Here is a 19,233-nt window from a genome sequence, read left to right on the forward strand (position 1 = left end):
AACGCCCACTTTTCTTGCAAATCTAATACCGTTTACAACTTACAATACAAATTGACTTTAGATACGCAGGGCACAGTGCACAATATTCCTTATCAAAAGATTTTACGTGATTTTGCTGATTCTCAAAGAGTGGCAGATTATACTTTTATTAGATTTATTGCGGCAAGAGGTTGCACGACGGCTTAAAAATGAAATATTGCGGAAAATCTTTTTGAGAAGAAAGGTAAGCAAGCAAAGGCCGAAATTTGGGAGAAAGTTTTCGTGCCTCTTCTATAATCTAGGAAAGAAAGATATGTAGCAGGAGCCATCATCGTAATCATATTTCCCAACACTTTTCTTTCTCCAACTCACGACTGCGAGTCTAGTTAAACTAAACCCTGAGCAATTTACGAGAATCAACATATCAGATTATTTTTGATAGATTAATGGGGTTTTCTGTCAAAAGAATGAAAAGTTTTTGTAATATTTTGTGCTGAAGGGCTAACATAAGTAAGTGGGCAGCAACTAACAAGACTTTACACGCATTAACTTATTAGCTTCTTTCGTTTGCGGTTGTTACTCGAGCACGTAGATATGCACATATAGTAAATACGTATAAATGGACCTATGTGTGTATTTGAATGCAATAAAGAATTCTGCTTCCTCGCAATGTGTATACAATTAAAAATATAGAGAACGTGGCAGTCATTTTCTTGCGTCGTTTTCTCATAGCTTCGTCTTCTTCCACTCCTTCTTCCTTCTCGCCCACTACTCCTTGGCCCAGTGCAATAAATCTCTCACTTGATGCTATCGATAAATGTACATGAAGTTGTTGAGCATTCTGTTTTCTCTGATATGATGTATACGATAGGAATATAACCCTGCCACCCCCTCCCCTGCACGCTAGAATTTTTCGGCGAAATTTTGGCCAATCCTAATGTAAACTTTGGGACTCTTGACTAGTGAGACAGCTCAAAAAATGCAGAAAATAATCTAGTTTGCAATGGAAAAAGGTCCAGCTTACTTTCTCCTAGCCGAGAAATTAAAGTTGAAAGTTTTGCATTTTTCTTAAGTGCAGAAAAAAATAGGATTTGAGGAAATTATCCAGCAATTTTTAAATTGCTTTGTAAATACAGCCCACATGAATTTTTCATCAATGAAATATTATATCGGAAATCTGATTTTATCCTGGACCTAAGAAAAGGTACAAAAGCTTTGACCTTTAATTTCTTGACCCGGCGGAACGAACTTTATTGCAAATAGTAATCTAAAGTATTTTCTGGATTTTTTGAACTATCTCAGGAATCCCAAAGTTCGCATTAGAATTGGCCAAAATTTTACCGACAAATTCTACCGTGCACTGCTCCTACGACAAGCCAAAGTAAACAAGACCGCAATTTATGGAGGTGTATATTACGTATGAAATTCCATACCCCGTTTCGCGTTGGAACGCGTTTAAATCAAAAATTAAAATGAAGACGTTAATTTGACAGTGAAAAAGTTCCTCCACGATATAAACAGTAGTAAACACTGTATTCTTTTGCGTTGTGATGAAAGCCTGCTTAGCATACTTAAACATGGGAAAATCCATTAGCGTTGAACAAAGAGCAGTCAGCCAACCAACCAACCACTCGAGGATTTGTCAATGATCTCTGCTCCAACACATTGTTTGAGACTTTGTGTTGAATGCGCATTATACGCAACGGAACGAAGAATGGCTTTGCATTCAGGAGAGAGAAGACGAAAGATGAATGACTTACGCAATTCTTCCCATTGCTCCACCAAGTCCACGGAGCCCTTCGTCAGTGGATCACAACGTAGATTATGTGAATATGCACGTTGATGTTACATACTTTACTCACGCGGTTAAGTAACAGCTACTCATTCAACAACATACATTCCCCTCTGATTTGCATAATAATAATTTTTATAATGACCCACGTACATATTTGTAATTCGCATGCTCATAAATATATTTATATAATCTCAGCCCATGCATCTTCGCTTCCATGAGTAAGGAATGCAACATCATTTGGGGTGTATTTATCTATGTATGTAGGTTGGAGAAACTCTGCTATAAAATGCACTATCTTGTGTATCACTGGTGGCGTAAAATAAAATGCGAGTTACAATTAACGTGAGCGTGGTAGAATGGACATAAAATATTTTATCAGTCAGCCCCATCACATTCATTTGGCTCACTCTTTCACCCTATGAGCATATTAAGCATGTAACCTCGGTAGGTACTGGGCAGTTAGAATTTAGAATGGCAAATTGATATCCATTTATTTTATATTTATTTATGGTGCGATCCACAACAGTAACTATTATGAGCAGAAGCAATTAATTCAGCATTATGTTGTTGTATTTACGCTGTTAAACGTGCATGTACTCCCATACTTACCACTTTTCCACACATGTCATTATTCGAGCCAATGAACTTCCGGCATATATTTGCTGTCTTTATATGCCTATTTTTCGGATGTTATGTACTAAAAGCAAGGCTGGTTTAAGCAATTGACAAATAAATATATGCAACGATCGACTATTACCAAATTCTTAAATTCATTTTTTTTAACTCGTATTAAACTGTTAGCTGGTGCGCATCAGGAGCTATAACCACTTATAGTTAATTAGAGAAAATTGAGGAACGGGTGATACTTACTTCTTTGCATACCTTGCTGGTATGTGTCCTAAGCGAAGACTCGGTGGCAAATCCTTTTCCACAAATGTTGCAATGGAACTATGAGATTACGAAACGATTACGATTATTAACCGGCGGCCAACAAATGAAGTGTATGTATGTATTTATGTATGAAAGTAAGGAATTGGTATTACGGGAGTACTTACGGGACGATTTTTAGATCGTTCCAACTGGGCATCATGATTCCGGAGGTGTTGTTGCAGGTTAGAAAGTTGGATGAAAGCTCTGCCGCAATCCGAAACGTGACATTTGTATGGTCGTTCACCTGTGAGAATGAAAATAAATATATATATATCAGATACATATTGCATAAAAATTAAATATTTTTATCTTAACATTATTTATAATTATAAGTAATGATATGCTTTTGTATGCCGTGTACTGTTATCCAACTTGTGTAATTAGTTGGTGACCTATTTTTATAAAATATTCATAGATCAAATTTCTTCTACATTTTGGTTCCCAACGCTAAATCTCTTCTAGATCATTACCGGCCAACAAACGAGCGTAAAAATCGTCAGAAAGCACAACACTTTCCTTGGTGCACCATCATCACGAGGGCAGACGGAGAGGAGAGCGAGGTGAATTGTGTGCAAGGGGTTCCCACAATCAGCCAGCCAGGAAAAACTGATAAAAAATCGTTCAGTATGCGCACAAGTGTCCTTCGCTCCCTGAATTCATAAGGCTTCTTTGCATAATGCTCAGCGTCATCTTGATTTCCGGCTATCTTGAATATGAAATGACATGCAAATGATCTCACACTATTTCTGGGATTGTACTTTCATCAGTGGACAAAGGGACCTGCTTTGTTCGGAGGATTAAATCCATTCACGCATTTATTAATGCAAAGAAAGAAACTAGAGTCCAAGAGTAAAGAAATCTGAGGTGAGATGAGATCATTTCGGAATATTAATGAGCAATCTCCACAACGGTATGCATTTCATTCATTTTTATACATGTACATTCTCAAATGAGGAAGTTCCCATCCGAAGACCAGGAAATAAAATGCCACGTAATAAGAAATCCGTGAAAACAAAAGCGGAACAAAAGTCCTTAATATTTAAATATATGCAAAGTGTAAATAAAAGCTCCTCAACTGACAAATGGACACTGGATCAGACTACATAATCAGTTGGTCCAACCTGGGAAAATTTCCGGGTTCCTGCAGACATATTTACAACAGATACTGTGTGTGTGTATATGTGCAATTACTGCTTCAGGATGTATACAGAGGATGAATCAAGTACCCCACTCGAGGGCCTTAGCACTGATTTGCATAAGATATGAACATATCCCATTAAGACGAGGGCTTGGTTGCCCTCAGGACTGACCCTACTAGATTTCTCTATGCAAATCCGCCAACCTGAGACAAAAGGTTCGTTCCACCAACTTGCATATTTAATACTTGTGTTACCTTATACATACTTGACTATTTTTCTCGGATTGGGATTGAGTATCAGTGGAAATAAGGCCTTGAGGCTTTTCTACGAAACAAGCATTCAAAGAGAAGATATTCTATTCGAGCTGGATTATCTACCTCCTTTGTCATATCGGATCACTCATGCTGCAAATGCGTTAATGGTTCTCTGTCTAAGCACGTAACAAGTTTTGGATATTATGATTTCTGAAGGAATACTCTATTATTAGGAAGATATTAATTAGCGAATAGTTAATTTTCCCATGACCTCATTGAGCTGAGGTCAAAAGGTTAAGAAACATAGCTCTTTGCAAAATGCGACTGACTGATTGACGTAACAATCCAAGATATTTCAGAAATCTCATCTAAATAAGAATACCCATGACTTCAGTCAAGGCAATCATAAGGTTTGGGCCTAACCGAGATCCTGTGGTTTGTTTATAACCATCAAGCAGACCATCATCACACCCGCACCTGCCACATATTTCCATACCCAAGGATTTACTTAGTAAATGTTCATACACATATTCTTGTGAACAAGTCAGAAACAATTTGTACAGAATAATGCATGCGGAATTGCGGAAGCTCCTTGGTAAGTATTGATGTGAGCTCGTACTATCACCTCACCCACTATTATCGATTCAATTATTCAAACAAGTCATTGTTAGGGACACCCAAGTTCAAAACGAGCCCCAATAACTATGGAGTAGAGCATGTACATACATACATCAAATCAATGCAAGCAATGCATTAGGACTGACTCTTGGTCCGAGGAGGCGAAAGAATAATGGATTGCACACGCTCTGGGAAGCCATCCATCCAGGGCTACCCATCCATCGAATGGATCTTCTTCCGTTGAATTTGATTCCCCAGTGAGTTATTAGAGTGAAAGAAGGAAACCGAAGCAAATGGCAAAATCTCACCCTTTTCGTTCTTTCTTTCCTTCTTTCACTCCTTTTCCTGGCTGGCTTTGGGGTTGGTGGGATTTGGTGCTGAAACCCATCAATTCCAAAAACAAAAGTTGCAACCTCACTTAACTCTTCTCACTTGGACGATTTGACGAGGAGAAAACTGAGACTGATCCTGAGAGGAATGGACGAAGCAACTCAAGTTGAACAACATGGAACATGGGAATGTTTTCCAACTCAGCATGACACATTTCTGCAGATACTTTCTCGGATGTTCATAACTCTTTGGCACTTTACTTGACAGCGTCGTGGAGCGGGGAAATCAATCATCAAACGTCAAAATTTTACTCCATTTTTCACAAACAGGAAAAACAAATCACTATCTGGTCCTACATATAGTTTGTATGTACATACGACATAGATGTATTTATGTAGCTCAACAAATGGCTCAGCAAAAACAGATTTTGTCGTTGTGATGCGAAGTCGAAGATATATACTTATGAAATGGTTACATAAAGCAGAATTCTCAAAAGAAGAAGTAGCCCAACTAAAAATACTAAATCTCCAAATCTCTTTCAAATTGGTCGTCACACAGCTTAAGCTGAATTTGGTCATTAGAGTTCCCTCCTGCCGACTTCCAATTGCATTTGAAATTACCAACTGTAATAAAGTAAAGTTTTTCAACAAGACGCTTTACAGAGAGTAAAATTCTACAAAAATACTTCCAGCTGAGATGCATTAACTTTTAATAAATTGAAAATCAACACTAATTCTGCAAATCTTTCGAATTATTTTTTCCCAATCTAAAAAGTATATGTAATTTTATTATCCATTAATTGAGACGATAACCAATTTAATAGTACACATTTTGTATCCGAATGCTGCGTTTGAAATGTGCATAAATGTATCAGATTCACACGATTTGTCCTGAATACAAAATTTTACTCTAAAAAATAATAAAACAGTTCTTTAAAATGTGTGTGATATGCACACAGATAGAGACTCACACAGAGATAAGAAGTAAAGCAACACAATGACACCACTCACATTTACATTAGTCCGTCATGGATTTGTTTAATATTCCAAAATCATCAGACGTGTTTGCATATGTGTAAGATTAAATAATGGAATGGAAGATTGGAACGTAAATAAATAGCTGAAAAGAGCACCTACTCATATTCTCTTTGATTCAACATTACTTCCGCGTAGTAGAAAGGATTCACATTATGCAGATCTTTTTTTATATTTACGTTGTTGCTTCATTCATCCACCTTGATCATCTCTATTCAATGCAATGCCGTTCCATCCATCCACCATCATCGTCCTCACCTCTTGGAGACGACAACGATGAGAATTTTTCATCCTAGACATTACAGAACATAAATAACAAATGTTATATTTATGTTTGCTTACGTAGATTCGCCCTTCTCATCTTACCCCCAATTATCTCAATCTCACTACAACGGTAACAGAGATGAGTAAAATGTAAAAATTATTATGCCTGTATAAATGCTAACTGTGCAGCATATGATGATCAAAATGAGACGGTACACAGTCAGATGTCCGACCAGCGATGCAGGATATTTTTAATTTAGTCTTTTCATAAAAATCCGAATTTTTTCGAGTTTCCCCTTCTTTTTCTGCTTCCCCTCCTTCCCATTCCACGGTTCCGTTCTATTGTTTGTTCCTATATCGCACAACTACAATGCACAAATACGTCGTCCAACGACACAGACAGTTCGGAGAACAGCTTTATTCACACACCCGAATCCCCAGTCTGTGTCGTCGTCGTATATGCGTGCGTGTTGTGTATTATCTTACGTATCTATGTATGCATGTACATGGATGGATGACCATTCAGCCTGGTCGTATTCTCCTCTTCCTTTGATTATACGCGGTGATATGCACAAAGTTGTAACGGTGCTCATACTACTTTTGCTACTTTATAATAAAATGCTCTCTTTCTTTCCTCTTCGATAAAATGAATCGTGAATGACGAGAGGAGTAGGTGAATGAGTATTCAAATGAGAAACGGACGCTGGCTTCTCCTTCTTCCATTAACTCGGCAGCACCGGAGATGGACAAAAAAATTCAATTACCTTTATTCACCAACTTTTGGTGGCTACAACAAACAAACGATGACTATACCACACCTGGACAGCTGCGATGGCCAGCGTCTCAACTTTTTGTAGGTTTTCACTCTGAACACCTTCTGCTCCAATTATGATACGTAATGAGCAATGTTAATGAATGAATGGTCAATTTGGTCCAACACAACTTTCGACATTTTGACGCTGAATGGTGTGGTCTCTAATTCAAACATTTCATCAGGCTTTATCAAACAAATTCACCGTTTAATCCAACAATCTGATATACTTTTCCTGCCAATTGTCTAGGGTTCATTACGTTACAAATTATGTGGCTACAGGGACCATGGTTTGATTGAATTATGCATCTAGTTGAAAATTTCAAATAATAATAATAATTTTGAGGAGCAACACCGAGATATAAATCCGCATATGCATATGTACCGTCAACCGTAAGCAAACTTTTATATATGCATATAACCATAAAGTTTACGCATAGCATGCATAGTTTTCAACCTTAATAATAATAAGTCATCTCAGAGTGAAAATATTGTCATTATTCATCCGAGCTTACCATCAAAAGTGCTCTTTTGGCCTTTCAGCTTTTTCTGCTAGAAATAAAATGAGCCTTACTGAATGAGGAGGAGTCTGACTGCTCAGTAAATCGGCCACACTAAAAATGCTCAGAGAATGCCATTCGTCAAGATCAACCTGACTCCTGCTTTAAACTGATCTCAGGAGCACACTCAGGAATTCTTTGTCTCCTTCTTGAGTACTTGCTGCTGTCTCGAGCCTTGACATATCATTTGATACGATCCCAAGCTCCGATGCCACGACATGCAGTATAAGCAAAGAGTGAGAGATAGAAAATGCCGGTTCCGCAACTTTTTGTTCAATTGAATATTCGAGGTGACATATAAACTGATAGGAATGAAATAAGGTGGAAAATCTTCCCTTATCGCATGACTTACAGGACTTTGGAAAATTCAAGAAAATTCAAGATTGTTCTTCAAGAGTTTTCATGGACAGACTTTTTCTTATCAAGTTTGCCACTACAGTCTCTTGACCTCTCTAATGAGGCACAAGGGACACTTCCAAACGGCCAGCGGCATTGAGGAAAAAAGTTGCAAGACATACATAAATACGTTAAATGCCATATGGCATATTTGTGCATATTTTTTTGCAGAACAAAATTTTTCCAATAAATTCCATAAACAAAAATAGGTCACTAATAACAATTTTATGCACGAGTAAGTTTGGATCGGAATTTTAATTTCAAGACTTGTTGTTAATAATGCTTGTTAGCTTGTTAGCTGAGCGTGAGAGGAGGAGATTGAAAAATTCTTGTTGAAGCGAGCAATAATGTGCCAAGAAAACGTCGTCAACGTTTGACTTATTAATATTAAATCATTATTAAATTATATAGAAAGCAGAGTCTCACTCCGTTGCGAGTCTTCTTGTCTCTGGAGCAGAAATCTTAATAATCGCGTAAAAAACTGGGGAATATGACGCTAAGTTTTTTAATAAAGAATTTTTCTCTCCCTTTCTCCTTCGCTCAATCTCCGACCTTTCTCTCTCCGCTCGCTCCGTTCTTCACATACACATAAATTCGTAGACGTCTGCACAATACAGATTCACGGTGGCTCCTGATGCATGTATTTGCTCTCTCCCCCTGTAACCCTGTCTCCTCTTCTTACTTAATTAATTTTTTTTAATATACTGATCTCTTGGTCTGCTCCATTTTTACAGTTTAACACAGCTGCACTTTGCACTCACAAGTGGGATTGTGACTGTGTGAGACGATGGGATGGACGCTATGCCAAGATAACGAAAAGTTGCAACAAACTAGAGTCACTACATAATATGTAGAAACCAATACCAACACTAAATATTTTTAATTGTGTAGTTGAACAGGTCCTAAAATTGATTGACATAATGCATTTGACGTGGGAAAAACAAGTTAAAATTTTAGTACACAACTAACTGTCGTTTACAACAATGAGGTTAGGAAAACAGGGATATTTTATGATAAAATGCCCATGAAGGAGCTGATCTTTTTGAGTCATAATTGAGAAAATGGTGGTGACTGAGGGGGTGGTTGGCTGGTTGGTTGGGTTAAGAAAAGATATAAAAGCATGTTTTATGTGAAAAAGTTTTCTGGATTTCCTATGCCAGCCAAGGTAAATAATTGCAAGCCATCCATCTTGCGATTTATGAGAAATTTTACATACCTTTCAACTCGGCTTATTAGGATTAGGAATGACGAAAACTCGGGAAAGTTTCATTAAAGATTTTCGCTAGCCTTCCAGCAGCCAGTGCCACGTTGTAGTCGTGTGCGATGAGTTTGTGAGAAAAATAAATTTGACGTCTTTTTGAGGTGTTGGAAGCAAGAGTGCATGCACACATCCGTAGAGGTCGGACTTTCCATTCACCGAGAATCAAAGGGAACTCATGCGGGGACTGATAAAAAGCGAAACCACACCGAAATGGAAAAATCCTTCCTTCCAACAACCTGACGTACTTAGGTGGTAACGGGTCTGGAAACGGCGGAGGAGGAGTGGGAACCACGTAGAAGATTAATCACGAGAATCGTCAAAGAAGAATTCCACTTGGCGAAAAATGTTTTTTTTCCTCAACCAGAATCACCCTTCCCCTCGTCCTTTCACTTTAATCATTTCATTTAAAGAAAGTTCTCTTCGTTTGTAGAAGCAAAGCTCTTTTCACCGCGAACGGATCAGGTTGTGATACTCCGCCACGAAGAAGATGAAAAGGAAAAAATCCTAATTAATCTCTCACCCAAATCTTGGTAAGTGGTAAAACGAATGAAGGAGAACCCTTTTATTAAAAACTTGAACTCTTTTTCAAGTTCTGCTCAATGGCACGCCATTCGTTTGTACCAACTAATAAGTACGTATAGTTTTGTCTAGCCAAATTAATTGCTACCACTATTTTTATTCTCCAATCAATACATATTATGCACACTAAAACTACCTACACACGTATCCACATTCTTTCGCTTTTACTCACCCGACACCCATTATGATTTGCATTTTTAAATGTTCAACAGAAACGACATGGACGCCCCATGCCGGGTTAAAAAAGTTTGTTTTTAATCAAGTTTTTCTTATTGGAGAAAGTGAGTTTTAATGCAAATGCCATAGCCTGCGAGAGGAGAAAATAAAGTAAAAAGAGGAGAGGAAAAGTGCTCCAGGAGGTTAATAAAGTGAACAATTTACATTTTAAGACAAGGTGGGAGAGGGAAAGAAAAGATGAAAGTTTTTATACAAAATCAACGTAACGGCAAGATGATCATCTGCCACACCGTGTATATTTATATTACGGAGGAGCACACACATCCCAGCCCAAATGAACACCGGCTTCTCCAACGGTGAGTATATTGCTCTAGTCGGAAGCAATAATCTCCGACGATGGAAAGAATAACAAGAGTGGGAATGAGGAGGCAGAGCAAAAAAATAGGAAAAATAATGAAGTAGATCAAAATCAAAACAAACTTGGCATCATTAATTTTTCAAAGTCTTCTTTCTCCCTTCTTCTTCGCCTACATCGACGACGAAGACGACGACGAGCACATAAAGTTTACATCAACAACACAGGAATTAAATCCAAGCTTCTTAACCCTCCAGACGACTTGCTCCATTTTACACCTTTCACTGTTCGCTTTCCCTCTCTCGCCCAATTGCTCTCCGGTGAAGCAGGGTTTTAATTATGAGAAAATTGTTTAAATTTAAAATGCCTGAAAATAAATTGCATTACAAAACTCGCAACAGCTTTTCTATCAAACTCTATGTGCACATACACAAATAAACGTACGACCCAAATGTACTTTTGTATATACAAGGCCGTCAATAATTGAAACTAATTATCAAACTTTTCTGCAAATATCACAATCATAAAATTAACTAAACATTTGGCAAGTGATTCAGTTGAACAGCTTCACGTCGTTTTAACTCACTTACATAAGACTGATAATTGATTGCCTTTCGGTAGTTGTAGTTAAATACGTAAATATATGTAGGTAGTTTTGCATGCTTAAAGATTGCCATTATGCCCAGCCAGTTGTTATGCATGTGCTGCATGTGCGCCTTATATTTCATGGGTAAAACATAACAAGGGTTTCATGTGTTTCCCCAATTTCAAGTAAGGAAAGTATATAAATATAATAATAATCACGGCTCCCGGAAATTACAACGGATACGGGAAGAATTCCAGCCGAAAAATCACCCAGTTGAATGCATTATTACCCGCTCGGTAGGATATTGTTACATCACGAGAATAAAGAATTCTCGCCAAGTTTTCACTAAATTCACGGACAAGGATGACGTTAATTCCAAGTTTTAGGGTGGGCCAAAATCTAAACGTTTGAGATGAATGACACCATTAGACAAAGGTTAAATAAAAGAACAGCTTTTTTAATATATGAGGCACATACTTACTACTCACTCTCCGTTGCTTTGCCCCTTGTTACTCTGATGTAATGCAAGGAACGCCTTGGGAAATGAATTGAATAATTCAAATAAAAACAGAAGAAAGCAAAGTTGAAGAATTGTGAAAACAGCAAAGGGAGCATAAAGTGTTAGTTTGTTTGGTAGCCTAAAACTGACGACAATGCACGCATCCTGGCCTTTGTTTTTCCTTGGCGAAACAAGAGTTATTAAAAAGCTCATGAAAATTCAATTTTATGTAAGAACTCTCTGGTCTCCCAGTCTCAAATTTCAACCAGTAGCCCTTTTGTTCCTTCTTTGTTGGGCTGCACGGCGGAAGAGAAATCCACCATGCATCATGTATCACATAGATGCCATCCTTTCACCCTTTCACTGGAATAATGGTGTTGGCAAGAATTGTGTGTGTGACAAACATTGCTGTGTGTGTATGTAGATACATAGATTCTACTTACTACTTACTTACTCGTGTACTACAAAGTTGTGAACAAAAAGCAACCATCATAACAAAACGGAACTTCTCAACGGAAAGAAAGCAAAGATCTCCTAAGATCACATTAGAAATTTGAATCCGTTCCAAAAATTCAAATTTATACTGTGTGTTATTGTAGAACAAAATCTGCTCTAAAAGTAGTTTCACTTGGGATCATTCTTTGCATTCTTTGAATACATTTAAATTTTTGGCTACAACAACGTCATCCTTCTCAAACTTGTTTCGCTTCCTTCCGGATACGAAACAATAAAATCTCTTTCTTCAAAGGACAATCCAAATAATGGACCAAATTCCAAAAACTGAGGCTATTAACTTGCTGAAATTTGCACATTGCTTCCCTTACGAGGGAACATTTCAAATAAATATAAAAGCATCCACCACTTCGAATCTAAAATAATACGTGACTGCCCCATTACCAACTGTAAAGAGACATTAATGGCTCCATCAAAATGATTTTCTTGGTACAGCATGGAGCATTACGGTTGCAATAAACTTTGTAAAATTTCCTGCTTCTGGACAAAGAAACTAGTTTTACGACTTGTTCTTGTTTCTTTTCCCATTTCTTGCGCTTGTCAACCTAAATAATGCTGCGATGGCGCTCGTAAATAATTGTAATAAAGGTAGGACAATAAAAATGAGGACGACGATCCAACTTTTACATATAATACATATTTCATAAAATATCGTTCTTTACGTGCAACGAAAACACGCCATTACTTATCCTGCTAAAGTTCAAACAAACATGGCGAAATAAGTAATGGGCAAAATTAGTAATTTTTTAAAACCAAGCCACATTTCATTGGGCATTACAATCAAAGCAATTATATTCCCCTTTAATTGCATTTTTTATCTTCCTTCCTCCAGCATTCGATTCGCCACTTTTTATGCTCTTACGGCATCATCATCATCTTATCAGATAAGAGAGCTTTTTATGATGAAGGTTCCTCTCTCCTCAAGTTGGGCAATACCGCGCAGTCCACGGCATAAGTAAATTTAGGACCCAACCATGAAATTAAAGAGATTCAAATAAGTGTCTCTCATCTTGCTCTCATCTCTTGCCTCATCGTGTGTCGTCATATTCATCCGTCCCGTTTGACGACTGCTTGCCAATTACCCCACATCACGGTATCATTGTTTGTGGTGTTGAATATCGTTTGATGCGTCGGGCAAAGTGTGTGGTGAAAATATATGTGTCACCCCGTTTTATTTGGAGTTTGGTTCGCAAGGAGAAGAGCAAAAAATTTATGATTGCCTTTGCCATCGTCTTCCGATGGTTCCAATGCCCAGGAAAGTAATCATCATCATCATCATCGTAATGTTTATGTTCCCTTTTTACAATATTAGTGTTACGATATCATCAACCATCAAGCCAACTTGCACAATAATATTAGTCGTGAAGAATGCGTTCCTGTCTGCAGGTGGTCCTCATTTGTCCAATAATATCAGTTCAGCCAGTTAGCCAGCAGAAAATTATTATTATTATTATGCATATGAATATTCTAGTTTGCCATTATTTTACCACAGGATTCAATCATCAATGCGCAGATTACAAAGGGCCCATTTTAATGCAAAGTAGTAAAAATGAGAACAACAGTAAATGATTTAGAACCGCACTACATCATTTCTCTCCTTTCTTGACTAAATTATTATCTGTAAAGTCTGACTAACTTATTGTCTGATTTTATTTGTGGGACGAAAAATTTTATGGTCGAAATATTGCATTTTTATCAAAATGTAATTGCTTAGATGGTATGAATATCGTATTTTAAATATTTATATGTAAGCACATAAGTCGAGATTTTATTAATGTTGACATTTATTAGAGAATGCAGCTAAACAATAATGGTTGAGGCGAGGACATGAGGTAAAGGTAATCAGAATAAAAATAATGCAGGGAGTGAATTTTGATATTTAGCAGCAATAGTAAAATCGTAGTGATGGAGGATGTCGCGGGGGTGTTCGAACGCGATGCTGACAGCGATAATTGATTTGATTACAAGAAGAATCGCGTGATTCACGAATAAAACAGGATTCAGCAACACCAAGCAACCAACTACCACCAACAGCTCCCACCACTACCACGATTACTTACTGAAAGCTCAGGTTTTAGGGATGGAACTAAAAGAAACGAAAGGAGTTAGTCGTGCAAAAAATCACCACGCCCAAATTTGGCTGGGTAATACTTGTAAGACTTGTCGGTAGCCCTGGGTGCCGGTAAGTATCAAGTTCCAAGTATAAACATGAAGCTGGTCGTCTTACGAGTTGTAGAATTTCTGATTTTATAAGTCTAATCCAGGACAAATCTAGTGTAACTTTAGACAGCACAATTTGGATGACAGAATGAGTATGAAGGGTGTTAAAACCTCCTGTGCAGATTACTATGCCACAGCAAGGAATTATTCATATTTATTTCTGAATGTGTGCGTATTCCTGAAGTTCGAAATTGGTGTGTGTAAGCCCCCTAAGCTTCCCCGGATTGAACAAATTTTCCAAGTCGATGATATTTTTGTATGTATTTTTTTTTACTATAGGTCATATTGCTGTATCTAAGATATTTTTTTTAAATGTGCACAACACCGCATTTCATTGCTTTCACTGGTCTTTATATATACCCGATTAAACTCGTCCTTTAATTTGATCCAACACATTTGTCTGCTGAATTTCATGTCAATCGAAAAATATTCAAATGAGCTAATGTGCCTTCAGACATACAGTCAGGACGGTTCCATAAGCCTCGACTCGAGGTAAAAAGGAATAGAAATACTGGACCCCCGTTTCCTATCATGATGGCATTGTAGTAATTACACAACCTCCATTTTTAACCCTTCCTCGCTCCCCGCTTACTTGTCTTGCTTGCATAACTAATGTAAATGCCCGATTCGGATTTTTCCTACTCTCTGCCCCTTCCATCCAAAGTAATATGGTGGCGTATCAAATTCTGAAAGAATTGCATGATCGAACTCATTTTTTAGGGGGATGTAGTCCACTCATGCACACCCGCGTCGCCCCATGTTATTCCATAATCTTTTTCATTTACAGTTTCCTCAGCCCTGCTTCTACACCACTCAAATATGTATCAATCTTTCGTTGAAACTAAAATACTATGATGGGACTACAACTACACATAAGCATAGTGTGGGGTGCAATAGTGTCTGCTTAAAGAAAGGCTTTCAGAATTCTCGGAAACTGTCACAAATAAAATTGAGACATTCAGGATTGATTTGTTCCTAATTCCATTTTCGTTCAATCTGCTACGTGTACATGTATGTATATTAACTGAAGTTATTTATGCGCACAGTTGCGAGTCCAATATTTCGAATTCATAATATGAATGGGATGCTTAATGAGATGATAAGCATAGAATATCGTACCTGTGTGAAGTCGTGTGTGTTGCTGGACGTGAGAAAGTTGCTTGAATCTGCGATCGCAGTAGGAGCATTTATAGGGTTTTTCTCCAGTGTGAACACGGATGTGCTGGACTAATTGATGGTTGGATGAGAAAGACTGAAAAAAGAAAAATATTATAATTATTATCAAAGGAAAAGCAGGCCAATATAATTATTAGCTTGAAGTTCACCATGGGGTGGCGGGAACAAAATAACATAAATGAACAAAATTTTTTGGACAATTCATTAATTTAGTTCTTTGTTGTTTTTGTTTGAATAATGATAATTCAATCGTTGTGCACAATGATTAGTGACAATGAATTGCTTCGACAGGATCCCAAAGTGGGGGTGGACTTATTCGCCTGGAAGGACGACAACGATGACATTCAAATGAGAGTTTTGACGGATCAGGATATCGAACGTAATTTTAATTGTTTGTACTTCACTCTCAGTTTGTGGAAAATGGTAATAAATTGTTTGTTTTAATAGAGAAATTGATCCAAATCTACTTCTCCCTTTTGACTGACAAATACCAGGATGTTAGGGACATGACTGTAAACGTCGGGCCTGCACGCACCTGTCTTATAAGCATCACTGAAAAGATCACCAGTCAGTTCAATAGCGATGCTTTGGACCTCGAGGGTTGCAAAGTTAAGTAAGAGATAAATGGTTCATAGTACAAAAACATTATTAAAATCTATTTACACAAACAAACAATTTGCAGAGAACTTTATGAACAGTGGGGATGGAAAGTGGATCCTGCCTTGACCTATTCTTTCCACATTTACAGCGACGATTCATGGGTAGCTGACCAATTCAGGTTCCGCATCCGGAGAAAGTTTGGAGTTGTCTGCGCCAAAGCCCCGTACACCTCAGAGGTAGTGTTGGCGAAACACGCTGAGAAGATTGATGATCATTTGCGGCAGTTTCTCCATCGTCTTCCTCAAATTCGACAGGATTACTTCAACAAACCTCCTCCTCCTCCTCCAGAGCAACTACAAAATCCACTACCACGCCCACCACCGCAAGAGAAACGTAGTTGTAAGTTTTGTGGTGCAGTTCTAGTTGGAGTCGGGACTGATGACTTCAACCATATGAAAGTATGCATTTATTTTTCTGTTTAGTTAGCAAAACAATACAACTGGTATTATGTACAGTATTAATTAATATGTAGACAAGCCATTACTCGGGACCAAACGCTATATCCTGTGATCTATGCCCCTGTACTTTTGCAACACCAACAAGCCGAAAGTCACACCGAGCCAAGTACCACCCAGGAGCAAAACCACAAAAGAGGAATACATTCGGTATCCCCGATATTAACGAGGAGGACGCTGGTAAATGTGACGCCCTAATTGAGATTGTCCCACTAGAAGAAGGGTCAAATTTGACCAAGTATAGGTGTACTTGGGGACGAGAGTGCGACAAAATAAAAAACGGATTGGCCTCTTCTCGGTAATTGTCTTTGTATTCTCATGGGAAACAGTATTATCTTAACATTGTTCTTACTGCTGTTACAGCGAACACGTTTGCGCCCATTTAGGACTCAAACCGCACATCTGCCCTGCATCAGGATGTACCTATTCCTCTTCATTTTACGGCGGGACTGTCGTCCATTACAAGGTGTGTACTTTAATTTTCTTTAGTTATTTAATGAGTTCTAAATCATGCATTTATTCCCATCAAGAACCAGAGGATAAGGACTCTGAGGAACAACAAGAGGAACCCCCACATAAAAAGACAAAATCCTCAACTCCACCATAAAAATTAAGTACACGAGTTATCCCTGACTAGCTGATTACCATTTTTTTGCATAAACATGTTCATGTTAAGTCTTTATATATCCATTAATAATTAATAAAATATTTACAAAATGTACAAACTTTGAGACATTGTTGACATTGGTGTGGTTTGGATATCCCAGCGCCGCTCTCGGAGCCGGAACTGGAACCTGCCCTCATGAGGGGACCATGAGGTCCCATATGGTGACCGCCGCCCTGGACCTGCTGAGCCGCCACTGCTTGCTGCTGCTGCTGAAGCTGCATCGCAGACTTGTGCTGGAAAAATATCTGTGAGACAAGAAGAAAAATGGATTAGATAAATCGAGAATTTGGCGGAGGGAGACGTTACTTCTAAATGGATTAGTCGGCTTTTGTTGGCAAGCCTGCCTACTTTCTACACATAGGTTCATACATATGCCCTTCCTCTACTGCGGGGAATATAATATCGATCTCTCAATTTGATTCAAGCTGGAGAAAAATCATTTCCTGTCAAAACATCAAAAGTTGTAACAGACACTGAGGAGGAACTTCATAAAATTTCCCTAGACGATGATGATGATGAGTAGTTCATCATCGTCATCCTTCTTCACTTTGCGTTTTTAATCACTTTTTTTAGAAAAACTTTCCTCCTATCACAACCACCTACCTACACTCTCCTTGGTCTTTTACTTCTTCACAGTGTTAGCACTTTTGCTTCTTCCACATGCAATTTACAGTCTTTGAAAGGGACTGAAAAGTTTTCTGGGTAGAGAACAAAACGCCTTTTTCTTCTCAGAACCAACACTTTTACAGCCTCTTTCTCTCTCTCTGTTCATTTGACAAGTTAACCAACTTAACTTTTAACTTGCCACAAAAGTGGTGAAAAAACTCAAAGCCAAATCAAACACTTGAGCCACCTCGCTTTTATGACCAAGTTTCTATTCCAGCAGCAGCTCTCTAATAATGGAAAACCTTTTACCTTTCACTTCAGGCTGAAGAAAACTCAATCCCAAACTCGTTTTCAATATAATTTCACTTTTGACTTGTTACCTCATTTTTAATTAAGTTTTCCAATAATAGTGGCACTTTCAGGCACATTTTTCTCTTTCTCCTACCTCCGCTCTCATGTCTACCTTCCCACCACCAGCCAAGGACGACAAACTTTTTCTTTTCTCAAACTTATGAGAAAAGAAAAGAGATTTATTAGATGCCTCCGTCTCAAAGAGTGGGGAACTCATAAATTGGACCTTGTTTTTTGTATGACAGTTGTGATTGCATGAAAAAAGTTGAGCTGATAAAAAGGGAGGAGGAAAAATGAGAAAAATTTGGTCCCAGTGTCTCCTTGATGATTGAGAGAGGCAATGGGGTATAAAGTCAGAGATACTCATTCCACTTTTTTCCACGTATTTTTTTACATCCCTAGCTCCAACTGTCAAATACTAATGGAGAAAAGTTTTAGTCTGGTAAAAAAGTGGTAATTTTCTGTCCCTCTCCTTTCTGATTTCTCATTGTGCAAACAGTACACCATTTTCATGTTCCTCCCTCTATCCATCACAATAAAACGAACAATATAATAATGCTGGGGGTCGTCGAAATCACGAGTGGAATTGGATTCATTTTCATTTCAGTCGGAGCAGCAGACATCAGAAAAATTCGTCTTCAGTTCAGTTATTTCTGCTCTTGACTGGCTGATTGTCAGACAGTCAGGAAGCCAGCAGCCAACTTTCTTCCTTGCCTCGACAGTCAAAGTCAACAAGGAAAGTTGACAGCTTTCCACATCTTTCATCCAGCATTAACAGCACAGCATTCACATTACTCTTGGATTAAAAATGTGAAATGTGACGAAAGAAATTTTGACGTTTCCTGCTCCTCTTCCCCACCAAATGGATGATGGAGGTCTTGCTTTGACGTCCTCAAAACAACATTGCAGTCAAAATGGATCAATTATGCGGAAAAGGCTTGTTTGTGGGGTGATCATTCCCACTGGGATCTGCTCTAATTGAGTTATTGAGTTTGAAACAAACCTTTTTGGTTTTATA

General features: G+C 38.1%; 2 protein-coding genes across 3 annotated transcripts in view; one reads left to right on the forward strand and one right to left on the reverse strand.

The window, feature by feature from the left end:
* LOC110845495 (zinc finger protein rotund) overlaps positions 1–19,233 on the reverse strand; it is a 55,937-nt gene that overhangs the window by 12,398 nt on the left and 24,306 nt on the right. For both annotated transcript variants that reach the window (XM_035849520.1, XM_035849521.1), the window contains 4 exons: positions 17,318–17,503; positions 15,420–15,552; positions 2,830–2,948; positions 2,645–2,722 (listed from right to left, as the gene is read on the reverse strand). In XM_035849520.1, the coding sequence (XP_035705413.1) occupies positions 2,645–2,722; positions 2,830–2,948; positions 15,420–15,552; positions 17,318–17,503 (516 nt within the window). The remainder of the gene's footprint in view (positions 1–2,644; positions 2,723–2,829; positions 2,949–15,419; positions 15,553–17,317; positions 17,504–19,233) is intronic.
* LOC118434911 lies at positions 15,612–17,300 on the forward strand. Its single transcript, XM_035849522.1, has 6 exons — positions 15,612–15,855; positions 15,924–16,089; positions 16,159–16,534; positions 16,609–16,889; positions 16,955–17,057; positions 17,122–17,300. Exons 1-6 carry the CDS (start codon positions 15,714–15,716, stop codon positions 17,203–17,205), a joined length of 1,152 nt encoding a protein of 383 aa, XP_035705415.1. The 5' UTR covers positions 15,612–15,713; the 3' UTR covers positions 17,206–17,300.

This window comes from Folsomia candida, unplaced genomic scaffold (genome assembly GCF_002217175.1).
Source record: "Folsomia candida strain VU population unplaced genomic scaffold, ASM221717v1 Fcan01_Sc003, whole genome shotgun sequence".
Taxonomy (NCBI): Eukaryota; Metazoa; Arthropoda; class Collembola; order Entomobryomorpha; family Isotomidae; genus Folsomia; species Folsomia candida.